A 20689-nucleotide genomic window follows, 5' to 3' on the forward strand; every position below is an offset into this window, starting at 1 on the left:
GAAGAGATGCAGCTTGCAGCATTCGCTCCTCCCCCAATGCCTGGTATTGAACTGACATCCCTGCAATCAGACAGGGAAACCGGCCTTGCTCTGCTGCTGCACTGGGAGAGCACGTGCCTCTGGCAGTCCTGTCCTGGCACCTGTGTCCCAGTGCACACGGGCGTTCGATGCAGTGCCACGTCAGAACTGAAAAGCATCAGCACCTCCCTGGGCCCCAATCCTGAGACCGAACTGCCAGGCACTTCCCCCAGCTCCCAGTGCGGCCCGTTTCACCTCACTTAGCCCTGGAAAGGAGGGGGAAACCCGGCAGCCTCCCGCTCTCCCACAAGACCCCCCGAGGGGCTATTGGCTGAGCAGCTCACAAACAATGCAAGGGGGCTCGAGCCCGCAGAGGGGACGCTGCAGCGTTGCTGAGCAATTCGGGGTACGGCCCCCTGGTGTGAGAGGAGGTCAGGTGCCAGCTGGGAGGGCAGAGAGGCGAGACCGGCGCTGAGGGGAGCAGGCTGGCGTGGCCAGCGCTGAGGGGCTTGCAGCAGGTAGGTTATAGAGGCTGTCAGACGGGCAGGGTGCATTGCCACAGCTCTTGGTGACTCACACACGCAGCCAGTAAGCGCAGAGCCAAGCCAAGCCATGGGGCCAGGAGCTGCCGTAACCGGCTTTGTCTCACTAGAATCAATGAAGCAGCTAATGCAGACACGGCCTGTCGTGAGTGGTGCTGCTTAATGACTTCCCTCCGGGCGAGGGGTGAGTGTGTGTCTGGAATGTTATACACCCAGTCAACATGAACCAGGGCAATGGAAGGGAGCGTATGCATGTGCACACACACACGTATGTGCACACATGTACACGCACAGGTGTGCACACACAGTACACGCACACACACACATACTCACACACACACACGCATGCACACACACACATTCTCTCGCGCTCGCTCTCTAATGGCAAAAGGGACTTCACTGAGGATCCAACTTATTTCTTTGAAAAACAGGTTTTAGGGGAACCAATGCAGAAGCGGAAGCTGGTGGCAGAGCTCACCCTGACTAACCCCCTCTCGACCCCTCTGAGCGGCTGCGTGTTCACCCTGGAGGGGGCTGGTCTGACCGAAGGACAGAAGACCCAGGAGCTGTAGGTGTTTTCTACTCCCACTGCGGGGTTGGGCTGCTGTGGGGGGGCAGGGGCCAAGGGACTCGGCGAGAACTTTGCACAGGGAAGGCGCTTGCCCCACGTCAGCCAGGGGGCTGCCGTGGGGAATGCAGCGGGGATGTGAACTCTGTGAGAGATTGCAGCTGCTCCTGCCCCAGTGACAGTCACTGAAGGGACCGGCGGAGGAGGGCTGGCGGGGGAAGCTCAGACCAGCCGCCCCCAGCAGGAGCTGCTGCAGGGAATAGCGGAGGAGCCGTACAGAACGGTCCGGGGGCATTTGGCTGCAAGTGTCCTGCGAGTCGATTTGCTGCAGTTCACTGAGGATGCTCAGTTTCATCTCCGATATTAAAGGGAAAATTCCCCCCCACCCCCCAGTTTGTTTTGCTGCTCCCCAAGGATCTCCCCCTCAGGCTGGTGCTGCCTATGAGGACCAAAGGGACAGGCCTGTCCAGTGTCCCCGGGGCTCTAAAGGAGATGGGCTCCCGACAGGGCCATGCATGGGTCTGGCGAGGGTACTTGCTAGTGACCGAGTTACGCCGGCGGGTGGTGCTGGGGTTTGCTGATTTTCCCTCTGCCCCCTGCAGCGCCAGCCCCGTTGAGCCGGGGCAGGAGGCGAAGGTCAGGATGGACTTGGCCCCCAAGCTGTCTGGCCTGCACAAGCTCGTGGTGAATTTCGAGAGTGACAAGCTGAAGGGAGTGAAGGGCTATCGCAACGTGATCGTCGCCCCGCTGCCCAAGTGAAGCCGCCTGACCCTGCCTACGCCAACATGAGCCTCCTCTCAAGAACTAACGACGATTCCTACAGAGACCAGAGACCTCGCCTCGCCCTGCGCAGCCGGGCCCGGACGCCAGGCGCCTCCGCCATCCGCTGGGTTCAAAAGGACTTCACGGAACTGAGCTGCCAGCCATTGACCAGAACAGCTCCTGGAGCCGGCTGCTCCTGCCAGAGGTGCCTGGTGCAGCCACCACACCCCGTGCATCAGACACTTCACCAGTCGGCCACGGTCAGACAGCGAGGAGAAAATCAGCCCAAGCTGACACAGAAAGCGGCGGGGAGGGGAGGCGCCAAGGGAGAGAATGGTTCTGGGGAGCGGGAACCCCAGTCCCAAGTAGGGTGACCAGACAGCGGCTCTATGTTTTTTACTGCCCCAAGCACGGCAGTCAGGTGGCCTTCGGCGGCATTTCTGCGGGAGGTCCGCCGGTCACGCGGATTCAGCAGCAGCTCTGCAGGTGATGTGCCGGTCCTGCGCTGGCGTAGCCGCCGCCAAATTGCTGCCGAAACCGCGGGACTGGCAGACCTCCCTCAGAAACGCCACAGAAGGCGGCCTGACTGCTGCCCTCAGAGCCACCAACAGGCCGCCCCCCGGCTTGCCGCCCCAGGCACGCGCTTGCTGCGCTGGTGCCTGGAGCCGCCCCTGACAGCAAGTATGAAAAATCGGAACGGGGGTTGGGGGGGGGGGGTAATAGGAGCCTATATAAGGAAAAGACCCAAAAATCGGGACTGTCCCTATAAAATCAGGACAGTTGGTCACCCTAGTCCCAGGCCTCCTCACACACATTTGATGGCGCTCTCAGCAGCATTACCAATGGCCCCTCAGCTGAGCTGGATGAGTCCAGATTGAATCATAGAACCATAGAATCTCAGGGTTGGAAGGGACCTCAGGAGGTATCTAGTCCAACCCCCTGCTCACAGCAGGACTAATCCCCAACTAAATCATCCCAGCCAGGGCTTTGTCAAGCCAGGCCTTAAAAACCTCTAAGGAAGGAGATTCCATCACCTCCCTAGGGAACCCATTCCAGTGCTTCACCACCCTCCTAGTGAAATAGTGTTTCCTAATATCTAACCTAAACCTCCCCCACTGCAACTTGAGACCATTGCTCCTTGTTCTGTCACCTGCCACCATTGAGAACAGCCGAGCTCCATCCTCTTTGGAACCCCTCTTCAGGTAGTTGAAAGCTGCTATCAAATCCCCCCTCACTCTGCAGGCTAAATAACCCCACTTCCCTCAGCCTCTCCTCATAAGTCATGTGCTCCAGCCCCCTAATCATTTTTGTTGCCTTGCCCTGCCCTGCCCTGGAGAGGATATGATCAATCTACACCACTCCCTGTCCTCTGCCACGCCCAGCTGCAGGATCTGCCTCCCTTGGAGGCTGCATTTGCTGATAGGCTGGGATCCCCTCAATGCGCCGGGCCCGTCTAGGGTGCAGAGGCCATGCTGCAGAGAACACAAGGCTCCTCTTCCTTGCAGGTTACCCACCATGTCCCACAGGCAGGCGTCACGCCCTTAGTGACTCCTGTATTTTTAGGGCTGGGTGTTAGGGTGGCCTAGAAGCTCTCCCTGAACCTCCACCTCCATGTGTTCTTTGTGTTATGCGACATACTCGGGGATGTGGCGTGTCCACCTGCCAGCTGTGCTTGTGGGTTTTTTCACATAGCCAACGCATGTCCTAGGCTCCCATGCACAGCTTCTCAGTGACTTGCTTTGAAAACGTGGCCCTTAGAGCCTTTGTGACCCCAAGTCACCTTCCACCTCTGCTCAGTCCCCAGCTGTTTCAGCAAAGCCTTGGCCGCCTGCCCCTGCCTCCCAGCGGCCCAGGCAGGGCCAAAGGAAATGGCTTTAGACAATCGGCAATCCCCCTAGACTCCCTCTGGGCACATCTCAGCTGTCTGGGGTGCGCTGTATCCTGACTGGTGCAGAGTGGAAAACCTCTGGCGAAAAGAGCGAGGAAATGAACAAAGCAGCTGGGCGATTTTGGCTTGGCAGGGCAGTCAGACTCATCTGAACCCCTGCTGTTGTAAAGCACGAGGGTGGCAGACGTGACTTAACCCGACTGGTCACAGCATGTTCCAGAGGCCCGGTCTGGAGTTCCCACCAAGGCTCACGGAGAGGTTCAGTATCATGCAGGATCAGGCTCTGTATACGTTAACCTCTCCACGCCACCCAGCCCAATGTGCTAAACATTCAGTTCCCTCCCTCAAACCCCCAATAAATCCCTTCTCCCAAACCTCCAATACATCCCTTCCCCTGAACCCCCAGTGAATCCCTCCATCCCTGCAGAAGAAAAGGCACTTTGGAGGGCAGGGGGTTATTGTGAAAGGAGCATCTCCTTGCTGTGGGATCAGCTCGCTGCTGTGGCTGTGGCAGGGGCCTGTGCCTTGGCAGCAGTCCCCACGGGAATGGCCGGGGGCACCTGGCACATCTCACAGTCCTGGCAGCGCACCGCCATGGGACATGTCCGCTACATCATTCAGCAGTGAAGTGGTTATTAAAAATTGGCTTCACCTCCTGATGGGGGGGAACATGATCTGATTATTCTCGCTGTGGCCGCTTACATTTGTTATAGGGTGTGGGAAGAGTTAACCCCTCCCAGCCCCGGGGCATTCCTAGCAGCACTACCTGGCATCTATGCAAATCAGGAGGCATTTGAACAGGTCTGGAAAGTTTGCAGTTTCAAAACCATCACTTCTTCTAGAAGTAAAACCTCCTTTCCCCCAGCTTTACATACTCGACTGGGAAGCTGAGCAGAATTAATAAACTAACGCGCAGGAATTAATAAAACTAACACTTTTATAACGGGATTGCACAGGGCCAGCGCTATTTCGTACCAGTTATCAGTGCCGGGAAAGTGCTTTTGAAACCAGCGAGGTGGAAAAAGGATTGTATAATGTGAGCAACACTGTGTTTGTTTTCGATGCACATTATATGTAACCTCTCCTGTGCAGAGAGGGCAGCGCATGCGCTTTTCTAACCCTTTCTACTACTGTCACGGCAGACACTGCGTGCCGAGGGCTGGACATGACACTGACATGAATTCACTCTGTAAGCACAGAATAAAGAGTTTATTTTTCACTTTCAAAATCTGACTTGCTGCATTCTCAGCCTCCTGCGCCTCAGGGGTCTCCCAGTAATCTCTCTGTCTGGCTTACAGCCGGCTGGGAGCAGGGGTATTTTTCCACTAAATTAATATGAAATTGCGTTTTCTGTCCTCCCAAGGTGAATTGATGCCCCCAGTAAAATGCTGGGTCAGTGGATTTTTTTTCTACGTCAATTCATGCAGGAATCCAAACGAGCCACTCTCTGATTCCCTTCTAAATAGCTCTCTCCCTGTTTCTATAGCCGCAAAGCCAATACATTCAATGGCAAAAGATTACACTGACAGAGAGTCACAGTTGCTTGGTGGTCAGTCATCCCCTTTCAGAATGCTGAATTGAGCAAATCTCAAACTTTGGAAAACCAGGAAGTGCAGAGTTAAGGTTGCCCATGCAACCTTAACTCTGCCCTCCTTCAGCTATGCCCCAACACGTCCCAGTAACACACATACTGTTATTCTGCCCACTCCATAGGTGCTGAAATATACAAGCTCCTCACCTCCTTCTACACCACATTCAGCCCTCCCCAGGATTCCATCAAACATTACTGAAGGACAAAGGGGTGAGGGGATGGGAAGGTTGCTCACAGCAGCTTCCCTCTCTTCCTCGGGAGCTGGCAGCAGCCAAAGAGGATTGCTGGTGTACACGCCAGGTGCAGCCAGGGGGTTAGGTGTGCCAACACTAAACAGCGGAGGCAAGAGCTGGGCCTGCTTGGTAGAAGTGTCTGTCAGAGGAGACGACGTGTGGGTTACTTTGTGGTGTGTGACAGAGCTGTGATTGTGATATGAGGAAATCCACGTTTTGCAATGTGTGAAAGCAAAGGGCAGAGCAGCAAATGTATCTTCCGGATCCAGCATGCATCATGTCAGTGCCGAATTGCGTATGTTCGACACAGAGCGGGGCACAGGGGTTGTCAGTCGTGAGCAGAGCAAGCTGAGGGTTTATTATCTGCATGCACTCCCGGTACCGCGAGTGTGGGCGGTGTCAGGCAGAGCTGAACCGGACGGTGATGGCAGTAGTTGGTCTGCGTGGTAGAGGTGTGTCTGCAGATCTGTGGAGCCCTTTGTGGGTGTGACAGAGCTGTGGGGAGATCTTTGCTTTGCAGCCTGTCGTGTGTGAGGAAAGGGAAGAGGTGCCCGTGTCCCTTTGCGGGGCAGCATTTCTGTGCAGAATTGCCCAGGGCAGGGCAGTAGCAGGGCACAGAGCTTTTATGACAAAGGCTCCTGGCAGCAGTGAGCTGGAAGGGAAGAGGACCCTAATGCTTTACTGACGGTGAAAGGAAAATGGAGGTTGAGCTGGCAGCCTGGGGTAACAGTACATCCGTGCTTGAGCTGGGAGGTGCCGTCCCTACACTAGCTGTGCTCTAGCTGGCTCGCTAGAAACATGCCACACACCCGCCCGGGCCCTGGGTGTGTAACCTGGAGGCTAGGCCAAGCCACTGCCCCTGCTCCCTCAGCTACACAGGGACACAGCCTCCCCTCAGGAATAGCCACGTGGGACCTGCCCCACAAGCCAAGCATGAGCATCTCTGAGCAAGCGACACCCAAAGCCCGTCACAATCCCCTTCCCCACCGCAAGCCCACGCAGCCCTGCCCGGAGCAGCTACACTGACGGGACCTTGCAAACGCTTCTGCAGCAGTCGGGCTAGATAGAAAACAACTGGTCCCCTACCTGGTGGTGTCTTCTGTGGGGACAGGACCAGCCCACTCGACGCTGGTGGTGGGAACTAGGCCCGTTCCTTCCTCTGGACCCTTCTCTGCTCCCAGCCCTGCCTGAGGAAGTTACTCAAAATGGCTTCCTCTGCTGAGCCCATGATGGGGGCGGCTCAGCCAGTCAGGGCTCTTGTGCAAACGCCCCGATGCCAGAACCCAGGTAGCCCAGCTCCAGCTCAGGAAAACACCACACAAAGCTGGGCCCACCCACAAAGTGGCCAAAGGCAGCAGCTGCTCAGTGGCAGGATAGCCCACAGCTATAGCCCACAGTGTAAAGTACTCACCTTACACCGGGGAGACCAGGGTTCAATGCCCTGTTCTGCCAGCCACCAGGTGTATCCCTGGACAACTCGTTTGGTCTCTCTGTGCAAGGGGATACTGGGGCTGCCCTGCCTCAGGGCCTGTTGGGAGGCTAAATACACTAATTTTGGGGTGCTGGGATATTACATGTGAGTGCCTCCCTCAGAGATCTTCTGATGCTGTCTCAGGGGAAATGTATTTTCATGGCAGCGCTAAAGAAATAAGTTCTGTTATTAATGTTTCTGTATTTCACACACCACTTCCACACCTTGACGCTACACTAAGAAACTGGCAACCTGTAATTCGCACCCATGCTGCCGCTCCAGGGGTAGCAATGGAGGAAGCAGTAATGTAGGCAGGACTCGGGCATTTTTGACTCTAGGTCAGCTCTAGGTAGGGTGAGGCAACACAGTGAGAAAACCACCAGAGTCCTGTCCATGCTACAGCCTCTGCCACTGCTGCACTGAGGGAGCTGCACCAGTCACGGGCAACAGGCCAGACAGCCTTGTATAGATGCAGCCCTATTTTAGATGCACTTTATAGCCCAGATGTTCATACCCAGAGATGACCTGAGCATTGAGAACTAGGACCAGGATTCTAAGACCAGGCATGATATGAGCCCAGCTGGCTTTTGAAAAGTAGCCCCTGTACATGTGAATTGCAGTAACTCCTAAGTGTTTGTGATGATTTGGGAATTCTGTCTCTGTCCGCCCTACAAATTCTGTTTGATACTGGGCACTCTCTGCACGTATCTTTGTCAGGCTGCAAACTCCATCCTGATTGTAAGGCTGGTCAGTGCCTTCTTGCTGGCCGTTTACCTGCATCTTGCACAAAAATTCCAAGCCATGGTAGCACAGGCTAACATTGGAAGGTCATTAAACTTTAATGATCATCCATTTAACTGGAGCACCCTTGGACAAAGAGATGGCTACTGTCCAGGGCAAACCAGCTTTTCAAAGCTGAACTCCAGAGGGGCAATAACTGATGAAAAGGTCACCGGGTGAGGGACTCTGATCACCTGACAAAGGGGGCTGGAGCTTGTAAAAGAGGGTCTCTCACCAGCCATTTGAGAGATTCCATGTCCTGGAAGAGGATCCTTATCCTGGCCTCTTTGGGGGACTCTGCCTAAGCCCACAGAATGCTCCAAAGTGACGAGGACACTGATGCAGAGACATACATGTAGGGTTTTATCATTTTGCTTGTATCTGTGTATTTCTCACACTGTCTTAATAAAGGGCAGTTCTGTTTAGAAACCCCTCCAAAGCCCATATGTCTCTTTCCCTTTCACTCGCCCGTGTCCCGGAAGAGAATTGTGACCCTAGCGTCCCCGCCCCTTGGGAGCTCTGGGAAAGGGTGCGCTTGAGCTACGGGAGGCTGGGGGTCAGCACCGGTTCTGGGGACCTAGGGCAGCGGGTAACCGGGGGCTATTTCTGTGACATGGTAACAGACAAAACTCATGCCCAGGCAGGTTGCCATGGAGGCCAAGGGGAGAAACAGGGCTGCAGCCTACTGGGACCTGAACCCAGCCGCCTGGGGGTGGCCAGCAGGGGCTGCATGAGAGCCTTCATTTAGGCTTTGAGAGGAAGTGGGGTCTAGTGGTTCAAGCACAGGCATGAGGGGTACAGTCCCAAATGCTCGGGAGAAGAAAACAGCAGCTAAGCCTCAAGGAAACACAATTAATGAACTTTGCATTATTAGGCTCTAACAACAACAACAGATCTCTGGCATCCAGGGGAAAAAGGGTGAAACTCTCCAGCAGGTGCAGGTCCTGGGGCCCATGCAGGAGCGTTCTCCGCGCTCCCTACTCCACGGCTGGGTCTAGTCTCCTCTCAAGCAATAGGACTTTGCCCCTTCCCCATTCTAGACCCCAGAGTCCACAGGGAATCTCTTCCCCCTCATTTAGGGCAAACATGCACGTTGTTAAAAAAATTACATTCGCTTGTAAGTGGGGTGAGGCTGGTGCTGATCGTTAGCCGGGTGCGTGACAGCTCCCTAGCCGAAGCTCCCTGTTACAGTTCAAAGCCGCTTCCCATGGGGAAGGACAATGCACAATGGCAGGATGCAACTGAGAACAGGCAAAGCACAGACCCCAAACGTGGAGTCAAGCTCCCATGTGGGGAATTGCACGTCGGTAGTTCATGCATGTGCGTCTGGAGCCCACGGACAGCCTCCTCCAAAGAAAGCACCAGGCCAAATCCTGCTCTTCGGCACAGGAGTCTCCAGGCAGTTCCCAAGTGCCTCACCCAGGACCCAGCTGCTCTGGATGTGTCTGTATCAGCCACCAGCCTGGAAGGAAATGCCAACTTACCCAATGCCTTCGCAGAGAGCGTGAAGGGGAGCAGCACAGCCCAGGGAGAGGACATAAAACGGCCATGCAGCTGCTGCAGTCATCTCTGGGTAAGTTATGAGGTTCCAGAGGGCCCTGGGATTAGTGTTGTTTCATCCCCCACTTCACAAACCTCCAACCCAAGATGCTCCTGCTCCTAAATCTTCCAGCCTGGCCTCTGGAACCCAAGGGCCCCTGAATTCCACCATGTCAGTTCCTGGCACTCAAGGATGTTTGTGTCATGAGCAAACATTCCTCCGAATGCTGAGAAAAATCTGAGACAGAGTCGGGGGAGGAATATCTTTTATTGGACCAACTTCTGTTGGTGAGAGGGACCAGCTTGCACAGGTCCAGGTCAGACGCCAGAGAGAACCACAGACTCGGGCTCTAGGCTCAGGCTTTTTGCAGATCCCGCAATGAGGGGAGAGGACGGCCGAGACACCCTGCTGGCAGTTTCAGCTGTGCCATCCAACGCTGCTCTGAGCAGAGCCAGACGCACAGTGGTGAAGTGCCAGCACCGGGTGGGGTTGTAGCTTTCTGCCCATTGCAACCCTAAGGGCGGAACTGCTGCTAGAGTAAGGCTGGTTTGATCTCAATGTCCTCAGTGTAGACAAGGCTTCTGTCCCACAATGAGGCAACGCCTTCGCCTTCCCTGGCAGCTGATCCTGCCTCCTCGCTACAGAGCTCTGCGCTAGCACGTGCTTTGGGGCAGGTCTCTGGCCGGTGGCATGCAGGAAGTCAGACTAGAGGATCACAGTGGGCCCTTCTGGCCTCAGAATCCATAAGAACAGCCAGACTGGGTCAGACCAAAGGTCCATCTAGCCCAGTGGTTCTCACACTTTTGTACTGGTGACCCCTTTCACAGAGCGAGCCTCTGAGTTTCGACACCCCTTATAAACTAAAAACACTTAATATAATAACACCATGAAAAATGCTAGAGGCAAAGCGGGGTTTGGGGCGGGGCTGTCAGCTCACGACCCCCCTGTAATAACCTCGCAACCCCCAGTTTGAGAGCCCCTGATCTAGCCCAGTATCCTGTCTTCCGACAGTGGCCAGATGCCCCTGAGAGAGTGAACAGAACAGGGAATCATCAGTGATCCATCCCGTCGCCCATTCCCAGCTTCTGGCAAACAGAGGCCAGGGACAATTCAGAGCATGGAGTCCTGTAAAACTCAGGAGGATGTTTAGTCTGAGCTGCATGTTGGTCACTGCTGTTCTAGGGGTCTCTGGCCCTGGTCTGGGTAAAACCAACACACTCTTCTAGTTCACCCTCCCCGGCAGGGTCTCAGTCCAGCTCTGTTTCGACATCAGCGGTTCTAAGAATGACGATAGGTACATATCCCAACGATTCCAATAGACCCAGCGAGTACACTGAAGAAAGATAATTAAATTTTCTGCAAAGTTATATACCTGTGCCGAGAGCTGGCAGAAAGTTTTCATCAAAACGCTGTTCTGCTGGAAAATGCTGTTCTGATTAAAGTGAAGCTGGTCATGAAGATGTAGAGACTAACACTTCCCCACATTTATTGAAACAATTTCTGGCTTGGAAAAAACTTTGAAATTTAGTTTCAAAATAAAATGTGTCAATTTATTTATTTTAATTTATATCTTTGGGGGTTTTTTTACATTATTTCATGACATGTTAGCAGTACTATATTATGACATGGCATGTCAAGTCCTGTCATATTATGACAACTAAATAATAATTGAAATATCTACTTATTTTATTTTTAACATCGTTAAAGGCAGCTGCTGCTCAGTACAGATTGAAACATAGTTTTCTTGCTGAAAACGTCTCCTGTGTGTGTTGTAATGAAACAGTTTGACACTGACACTTTCAATAACAATATAAGGGAAGTGCTCCGAGTACTAATTAGAGGAGCAGCCGTTTCCAATCTACTTCTGTGATCCTGGAATCATTTTGCTAGGATATTAAATACAGCTGCTCTTCTAATTAGCATACTGAAAGATTAGCATTTTCATGTTGAATGTGTCAGTGTCAAACTATTTCTTGACAACACAACCAGGAGTAACCTTCATCTAAAAACAGTACTGATTGAAACATCTTAAGTGACAGCTGCCCTTAATGTTTGTCAAAAATAACATTAAAATAAAACAGTCACTGAAATAGTCTAGTGTGGCATCATGACACAGCTATGCACTGCTACTACTGACATGTTATGTAGTAACGTAAAATACAGACATTTCACAACCAAAACTTCATTTTGAAACAAAACTTCAAAACATTTTCTGCAACAAATTGTTCTATATGAATTTTTTTCCAGAATTTTAAGACAATTGTTTCATTCGGATTTGGAATGAAAACAAGTTTTGAAATGTCCCTTTGAAATGGGAATTCTGAGTTTTGAGCCACTCTCTCCATAACCCAGATGGAAGCGTTTCTACACCACTCCCTGTGCCATTAATAGCAGAGGAGTTTCTGAAAAGCACGACCAACGGCAGCACATATACCCAAAAAACCACTTCCCTGACTGTATTTCAGAGAAGACGACACACTGCAAAGAGCAGAGCAAAGGCTTTTGGCTCAGGAGGAGTTCTCCATGGTGATCTTACTCCTGCCTGGATCATTCTAGGGCAGATGCAACGTTCGTGCAAAGGAGCCACTCGATAGCCCTGGTGCCAGGACTGCTCTGTTCACACACAAGAGACCAGCAAGGGAGACGCAGGGCAAGCTTCCCTTCCCCCACCCTGCACTGGAGAGCTTGAGCAGAGATGGCAGAGCTCAGCATCCGTGACCCATTCAGGTTTGGTCACCAAAGGGGAGAATTAAGCTGGTGGGTTTTTCTAGCACTCGGGAATTAGAGCAGCAGCTCATTACGCTGGCCAATAACGGTCACGTTTGTAGTTACTACCAGCCGGAGCCAGAGTTGAACTAGCAGCCTAAAGGTGAAAGACCACGTCCCTTCACGTCCCCTGGGACAGTCAGTCTTCGTGTAGCTCCACTTCTTCTTCTCACGCTTCCATCTGGCACGGACAGCTGCAAAACGTCTTTGCCCGTTGGGTTCCTAAAGAGCCACACCCTGAGAGACAAGCTCTCAGCCGGACCCGTGGGGGACGAGCCTCTTTAGCGCAGCAGACACTCGTGGGAAGATGTGAAGATGTTCGAGCGCTTTGACGAGCGGCGCTCCAGACACGCTGAGGATTCTTTCTGGGGCTGGCTGGTACAGCGCTACGCGTGCTAGGCCTAGAAAATGAACATCAATACAAAGCGCCGTGGGGAGATGAGCCTTTCATGCAGAGCTTTGGTCTTATTCTGGTCCCAGGAAAACATCATTTTAAAAAAACCCGAATCCAGCTAAAGAGACTGAGGGAGGAGTGAGAGATGGAATTAAAGACCGAAACGCTCCAGCAAATCAGTAACATGGAGGCCTTTGAAACAGCCCCGAGAGCTCCCCGGCCAGCCAATTACACAGAAGGTCTGTAACAGTCACGACTCTGTCCTGCTCTTCACAAGCATTTGCACAGCAATTGCCAGTGACCTAGGACTCCATCAAACCTTCAGCCAAGGAACCAAGAGCATTTCCACTGACTCATGCCGCTGGCTCCAAGGCCCTCAGCCCCCTACAGGAATCATTCCTTATCCTCAGGAGCCATCCGCCCGCCCGGGAATGGAGCAGTTACCAAGGCAGGGGTTTCATTTTAGGGAGACAGCTTGAGATTAGGAATCTCTGACTATTTCTGACACTCCAGAGGGCTGGTCAACGGTGCCATTTAGCACCAGCTACTGAGACCCAAAAGAAGCCCAAAGAGAAAATGGCCTAGTTCACAAATCAAAGAGAACTATTAAAGACGCCTGAGGGTCTGTTCTCCCTTCCTGGCTGCTCTGTTTGTTTGATGGATTTGGGGCTGAGCCTTTCATTGAACCAGGGAGCTCTGCCAGGCACCGAGGCGTCGCTGTGACAATCCACCGTTTGCAGGGCATGCCAGGTGTATGCACAGGGCACCCAAAACCAGGACAGCGAGTGTAGGCATATGGGCTCTTCCATCCTCCACTGGCATGACTGAACCTAGGCAAGCTACACTAGTGCCATTCCCAAGGCAGCTCTAGCTACCCAGGGCAGGTGATGTCCAGCCAGCAGCACAGGGCCCTGATGGCATATTCCTTGCTCCAGGCCGAAAAGCACTGGCTGATATGTCCAAGAGCCAGGACAGGCTGAGCACATCTCACCTCTCAGTACAAGACCCGAGTCCAGTTTCTCACTCCCCCTTGCAGGAGGCCCCTGAACAGATTTGCCTCCTTCAGCACCACAAGCCTTTGGTTACAAGCTGAGGCAGAAGGTGGCTCCGAAGCTCAGCTGCTGTGGTTTGCGTCAGGCTGCAGCTGTGTCGCTTCCAGCTCCCAAACCCCAGGACCGGACTTGGAGGGGAGTAGAGAAGAAATACCACAGAGGGACAGACTCATTCCCGGAGTGATAAATCAGAGTCTAACATCACCTTCAATCACAGGGGGAAACCACGTGGGACTTGAAGCGTGAAGCTTTTTGCAAAGCCAGGAGGTTGGGCAGACTAAGATGAAGCAGAGAAGGTGAATGGGAGGGGGAGTTCTGAGCATGCATTTCTCATCTAAACCCTGCGACAAAGTATCTGTCAGGCCTTTGAGGTCATTGACCAACAGGGTTGGTCGCGAAGGCCTCATTTATCACAGCTCTGCACACTGCAGTTGAGCTCATTCAAGGACACAGGGAGAGAGCAGCTACGTGCCAGCTCCTGGAGCCTGCCGCCCAGTTTGGGTACTGGAATTAGGAGCCAGGAGCAGCAGAGGAAAAAGCTACTAAATATTGAAAACATTTGTATTTTATTAAAATACCAGCCCCCTACTGCCTGGCTGAGAGTCCAGGCTCTGCTGGGCATTCGGCATCCAGTCCTGACCTTGTTTAACATGAGGAAGGCTCCTCCTCTCTGATGTGAGAACGGCACCTTCTTGCTCAGAAGATTCACTTTCCAGGCACATTCCAAGTCTCATGTTTGACACTGAAGTCAGCAGATAAGAGTTCACTACTCTTGAGAGAATTGCTTATGAAGGTCCAATTCTAGGGCCAGTTACATACATTTAAATCCATTGAAGGCAACTGGATTGCATGGGTGTTGTTAAAGACATAAATCACAACAGAGTGGTTGTCCAGAAACCATAATGAAACTTTTCTGCACAAGGAAAGAGCCCAGCTTGACTCTCAGATCCCAGGCTGAGTGCGCCAGCAGTTCAGAGGATATACTTGTATTACAAGGAAAAAAGGTATTTGATTTTTAAAAAAATGACTGACACAAAAGCAGCCTAGACCTTCACAATGCCGTTTGTACAGTCGTGTTCCAAAGGAGAATCATGCTTTAAAAAGCAGACCAGAAACATAAGCAATTTTTGAGGATTATCCCCTATCCCTCTCTTTGATGGACAAGGCTCATTTTAGGCACACGCTCCCAATCTGGGTGTGCATCTAAGATAAGCCTTGGCCATCAAATAGAGGGATTGGGTTAATTCTCAAAAATTACATCTCCTCTTCCCGGGCACATTCTGTTCTTCCAGTCCAAGGAGTTGCCTGCCTGCCTCCACCCTCCCCTCTCCTCCACTCCTGGAAACCACTGAGGTTCAGCGTGGCTGAATTGATGAGTGCATTATAGCAGCTGGGGGGCAAAATAGGCTTTCACCATCTTCTGAAATATCACGCATGGGCCAGTGACCGATAGCTGAAGGACAGCTGGGCACATTTGCAATGACAAATGTTATGACCCTAGTTACAGATGACTTCCCAGGCAGCTTCGCAGCACATTTGTATCACATACCACAAGGACAATGTTGGACATGGCTAACGTGCCTTGCCCTGCAGCACGTAGGCATGTCCCTCACTAGTGCTACCTCTCAGAACATTGTCTCATGGAGAAGCTCAGCTGTTTAGGAGACATCGCTTCAGCGGCACAAAACGACAGGGGGCTGAGCTGTCTGATAGAGTAACTCTTCTTGCAGTGCTGACACATCTGTGAACGGTCATGAGGCCTCCGAGGGGGTGTTGTTCTGTGTCTTTAAACATCAGGACAGACAAACGAGAGAACTGGTTCAGCACACACACGATCATTAGAAGGCCCAGCTGGCATGGAGTGACATCCTCTGGCTACTCAGCCATTGCACCCCCTTAAGGGACCAGATCACAGGAGTGAGATAGGGCAGGGAGGAAACTGACTAAACCAGCTGGGTCAGGAGTAGTTTCCAGCTGGGATGGGGTTATGAAGCGAGACACAAATTCCAGTTTTGCCCAGTTTTGCGCATTTCCATTGTGTGTTCATGTGGAGGGAGGATAATGAACTCTCCGGAGAACAATTCAGATTTGCTTTGTGCAGTGAATACACAACAGCCAAGACCAATTAGATCTTCCGAAATACTCTCAACATGACACAGCAGCTTTCACTGTTCCCCTAAGTGACCATTTGATCCCCTCCTGAAAACTGCCAGGCTCACGTCTTCTACAATTGGTCACGTAAGCACAGACTGGCTGCAGGGCAGGAAAGTTTGGGGTTTGGCAGATTTAATAGCAGCTGTAGGACGTGGTGGAAATGGGAAGATTGGATTTATTTTTTCAAAACAAATTCCAGCCCTTCAGAGCTCTGAAAACTCCCTCCTTGCGTTACCCAGCAGCTCAGCCTGAGAGCCGCCAAGAGCAGAACTGGACACCAGAAACTGACAGGAACTCATCTTAATTCAGTCTTTTAAGAGGAGTAAAGAACCTGGCACGAGCCCGGGGGGAATTCTCCAGCTGCAGGCTGGTTGCGTAGTGCAGAACAGCAGCACGGGGTATTAGCACATGGGAGGTCTTATTTAAATTTCCCCCTCCCTGGGCATTACTTGCTAGTCTGAGTTAGTTAAATGCTGATAAAGAAGGAACCAGTGAGTGTAATGACAAAAGGAAAACTAGGAGCCTAAGATTAACAGACAAATTGAGTGCTGCTTGGGATTTTAGTTCTAGTTGCATACAGAGATCTGACTACAGAAAAAAAACTCCATAAAGCATTCAGATTTCCCCACACTCCCCCAGCCCTAAATCTGTTATTTTCATAGAAGCCTACAAGTCGGTGATGGAAAAGACCTATTGCTATGAGGCTCTTATGCCACCGCTCTGGGACCAACGGCAGTGTGAGACTAGGCTGCAGGGGGCAGGCGTTCACCATGCAGTTTAGATTTGCTGAAGTGACATGTCAAATCTTCCGCATCCGCGAGGACATGTTCTCTAATAGACCTAGGAACGCCCCGGCATCACATATCAGTGTTGCCAAGTCTGTCTGCTCCATCCAGGGCCTGGCCTAAAGAACCTCACAGAGCACAGTATGGCTGGTGGTTTGAAAAAGCAGGAGGCACTTGGGCTCCCGGAAAAAGGGAAGGTACCGTCAATCATTTACATGGAAATGGTTTAGTCAGTCTCCTCCCTGCCCTATCTCACTCCTGTGATCTGGTCCCTTACGCAGGTGCAATGGCTGGGTAGCCAGAGGATGTCAGTGCCTCTTTCTCACTAGTAATGTTGAGGGATAAATCCCAGGGGGTGGCGTGCTCTGTCCTTCCTAGCAAAGGCAATGGGTTCTGGGGCACATTCCTGAGTTTCTTGCAGTATCAAAGGGGTCTTAGTTCTCAGTATAATTCAGCAGAATTGCCCCTGAACAGAACTGGGTTTTAATGCTTCCCTCAGACAAGGGTTTATCATCCACACTGCCGGTGGCGGCTCTGAAATCTTATCCTGCCCCAGCTCAGTGCACATCGTCCCCTGACACTCTGAGAACTTTGGCTGCTCCATAGTCATCTGGTTTACGTCTCCGAAGGCAGGAAAACAGCTATTCCTTGCCCAAGTCAATCTGTCTTCCTGTTTGTTCATGATTACTGAGAGAGAAATTAAAAGCCTCCCTGGGCAGCCAGTGAAAGCCAAACAGTAATGAGCTTGTGGGGGAGGGGAGCGGCTCATCCAACACATTTTAAGACACATTGCCTCAGACCAGTTGTACTTGTTTTGGGTGAAGCCTGGGGGTGCTGGGGGCACGCAGGCGGGATGGAGTTACTGCACCGTGAGTGGAGTGGCGCTTGGCCAGTGCACAGGCAGCGCTCACGTATATCTGAGCGCCGAGGAGTCGTCTGTTCCACTCTACTGTAAGGGGGGGAAGGTACCCAGTTCCAGCTGGCCGTGTACCCACATCACCCGAACCATTGGCACTGCTGGGAGCCTGGGCAGCTGGCTCTGGAGAGAGTCCAAAGACCATGCAATGAGTCAGGCCAGCACAAGGCAAACTTTGCCTGCGGGTTTAAAGACATGTTTTAAATGAATCCTCAGCTACTTCGACAAAGATGCTTTGCCCAGTGCAGAAACCTGGGCTATGTCAGACAGGCAGCGCTGCCTGTGCTAGCCTTAGAGAGAGGCGCCTGAGTGACACGCCCCAGTATCTGTACCCCGACTTCTCAGCATCCCATTGTCATGCTACAGAGAAAAACAGGCTTCCATTGGGGGAGGAGATGGTCAAGTCTTGGGGAGAACTGATGGTAACACCTGCAACTTGATAGTTTCTGCTGAGTTCAGCTTTAAGGGGTTCAGGGATTTTTTGGGTTAAGTTGCATTAAAACGGAGGATACCCCTCCGCCCCCCCCCAACAGGTTCCCTGCCCCCCCTCTGCAAGTGATCTCACACACCACTGGAGATTTGACTAAGATTGTTAACCTAGGCTGTACCCACTGTTAGTCTCTAAGGTACCACAAGGACTCCTGTTCTTCTTGCGGATACCGACTAACATGGCTGCTACTCTGAATACCGTAGTTGTAAACTCTCTTTAAAAGAGGTAGAGGGGCATTAATATATCATCAGTAGCGGCCCAGTAATACAGATCTGCTTCCTGTAACACAGGAGTAGGCAAGCTATGGCACGGGTGCCAAAGATGGCACACGAGCTGATCTTCAGTGGCACTCACACGGCCCAGGTCCTGGCCACCGGTCCGGGGGGCGGAGGGGAAAGGGCTCTGCATTTTAATTTAATTTTAAATGAAGCTTCTTAAACATTTAAAAAACCTTATTTACTTTACATACAATCGTTTAGTTATATATTATAGACTTATAGAAAGAGACCTTCTAAAAACGTTAAAATGTATGACTGGCACATAAATGAAGACTCGGCACAGCACTTCTGAAAGGTCGCGGACCCCTGCTGTAACGTCTTGCCCTGCAACAAAAATTAGCCACCTAAACAGCCCTTTTTCAGTCTTCTCTCGGCATATGTAATGTTACTGCTCAAGGCTGTTGCCGGGACCACCAAAGGCTACAGGCTGGCAAGGGGAGCAGTTTTCTTCCTTGCGGGAAAGCTAAATGGTGCCACATCCCAATTTGTGCAGATGTCTCATTTGCCCGCTCAGGGGACTAGCTGGCTTCTCGCTTTCCAGCACTGCACAGGACAGAGCAAATAGAGATGGTTCCCCCAAGTCTCAGGGCAATTCAACCCTGGGCTTTGGTTCTGTCCATCATAAAGGTAGGGAGCAGCTGGGAAGTTGATCCAGATACTAATTTCTGGGGGTTGGTTTGGGCTCATCCCTGAACATAAGCAGACAGTTCAAATTTACCCAAAGGGATTTTTGTTCTACAGACAGGTTCAGGGTGCTCCAAACCTCAGCCTAAGGCTTTGGCTACACTTGCACTTCAAAGCGCGGCCGCGGCAGCGCTTTGAAGCGCTAAGTGTAGTCAAAGCGCCAGCGCTGGGAGAGTCTGTACTCCACCTCCCTATGGGGAATAACGTACAGCGCGGGGCTTTGACCACACTGGCGCTTTGCAGCGCTGCAATTTGCAGCCCTGGAGAGGGTGTGTTTTCACTGCAAATTTGCAAGTGTAGCCAAGGCCTAAGATACATGCAAGTGGCCACCCTGATTCTCTCCTCCTCAGGCTGTGAGCTCCTCTCAGCTGAGCAGAGATCAATTTGCCTTTCAAACTGCTGTGCTTTGCTGAATGTGGATTGTTCTCACATGTGCTAATACCGCCCTCAAAACAGCAGGATTAAACACACAATGAAGTGCAACATAGACTTGGCTGGAGGGGAGGGCGGGGGGCAGCCATCACCCTGGGCCTGCTTGCTGGGACACCTGCTGCTGCATTGGAGATATGATGCAAGGCATAGTTCCAGTCCTGGCCTTTTAGCTGCTGTGCAGCAGACATATTTAACTTTTAGCCTCTTCACTGCTTCTCAGGCTGGCCTGGGGTTCTCCAGGTTATTATGCAAACCATGGCTGGGATGGACAACCGCCTCAGGGGGTGTTTCTGCAGATCTGAAGGGCTGGCCTTGGGAATCCATGGCAGTTTAGTATCAGGCTACCAAAGAGCCTGTTAGAGGGGTGGACGTGCTTCTTCCCCCCGAAGGTGTCGTCCCTCGTGCCTAGGGTGACCAGATGTCTTGATTATATGGGGACAGTCCTGATTTTTGGGTCTTTTCCTTATATAGGGTCCTATTACCCCCTACCCCCCGTCCCGATTTTTCACACTTGCTGTCTGGTCACCCTACTCGTGCCTGCTCCTTTGGACGTGTTCTGGCATCGCTGCAGCAGCTAGCCTAGGAAAGCCATGCCTGGGGGCTGCAGTGGCTCTCCAAAGGCGTAGGACAGAGGGACTTGAAGCCATGGAATAAGGAACAGATTGCGGCTCTTTGAAAGGAGCAGGAAGAGGAGGGAGGTGCTAGTGCCCATGCCATGAACCCAGTTCCCAGGCTGGGCAAAGAGGAGACAGGGGCAGAGACAGGCTTCCTCCACTGGAGCCTGGAAGCTGGGGAGCTCACCAAAAGATTCCTGCTGCTGGCCACCCCGATTCTCTTTGTGAAGGGATGAAGGAAGAAGAGTGGGGACCATCAAGATCTCCTCCAGGACTGCCTGCCGAGGCCAGAGACTGCACTGTGCAACACAAATACAGACATTACACAAGAGCCATTGAGGGAGAGGTCAAGGAGGGGTTAACTCCTCCACACTCTCCTCCTTTATCAGAAACATTCTTCAGAGCAGGAAACAATGCACAACCGCACTTCAAAGAGCATGTGTCACACACAGCTCTGCTGAGCCCGGCTTCAAGCTGCTCAATGCCTGGTTTAAAAATAACCTGCAGCTCCTCTGGTTCAATGCCCGGTCCTGATAAAATAAACATTAGCCCAGCTATTTCTGAAGGTCAGTCACATCTGCCTTAACACACACTCGGCAGCAGTGCTGCTTTAGCAGAAAATGCACTTCTTAGGAAACCGGTTGTTGAATTCCTGGCTCAAAGCTGGGTTTTAGTTCTTGTTAGGTCAGGTTTCCTCCTCCCTGACACCACCACTATTGCCTCATGGCTCC

General features: G+C 52.1%; 1 protein-coding gene and 1 long non-coding RNA gene across 2 annotated transcripts in view; one reads left to right on the forward strand and one right to left on the reverse strand.

Moving 5' to 3' along the window:
• The window catches only part of TGM2 (transglutaminase 2), a 36113-nt gene extending 33825 nt beyond the window's left edge, over positions 1-2288 (forward strand). Inside the window, exons 12-13 of the mRNA XM_039497771.1 lie at positions 992-1128; positions 1731-2288. Of these exons, the coding sequence (XP_039353705.1) occupies positions 992-1128; positions 1731-1887 (294 nt within the window). The 3' untranslated portion in view covers positions 1888-2288. The remainder of the gene's footprint in view (positions 1-991; positions 1129-1730) is intronic.
• LOC120380239 overlaps positions 1-6817 on the reverse strand; it is a 68457-nt gene extending 61640 nt beyond the window's left edge. The window contains exon 1 of the long non-coding RNA XR_005587664.1: positions 6689-6817. This is a non-coding gene — a long non-coding RNA (uncharacterized LOC120380239). The remainder of the gene's footprint in view (positions 1-6688) is intronic.
• Positions 6818-20689: the final 13872 nt, after the last annotated feature.

The sequence above is a fragment of the Mauremys reevesii genome, linkage group 13 (genome assembly GCF_016161935.1).
Source record: "Mauremys reevesii isolate NIE-2019 linkage group 13, ASM1616193v1, whole genome shotgun sequence".
Lineage (NCBI taxonomy): Eukaryota > Metazoa > Chordata > Testudines > Geoemydidae > Mauremys > Mauremys reevesii.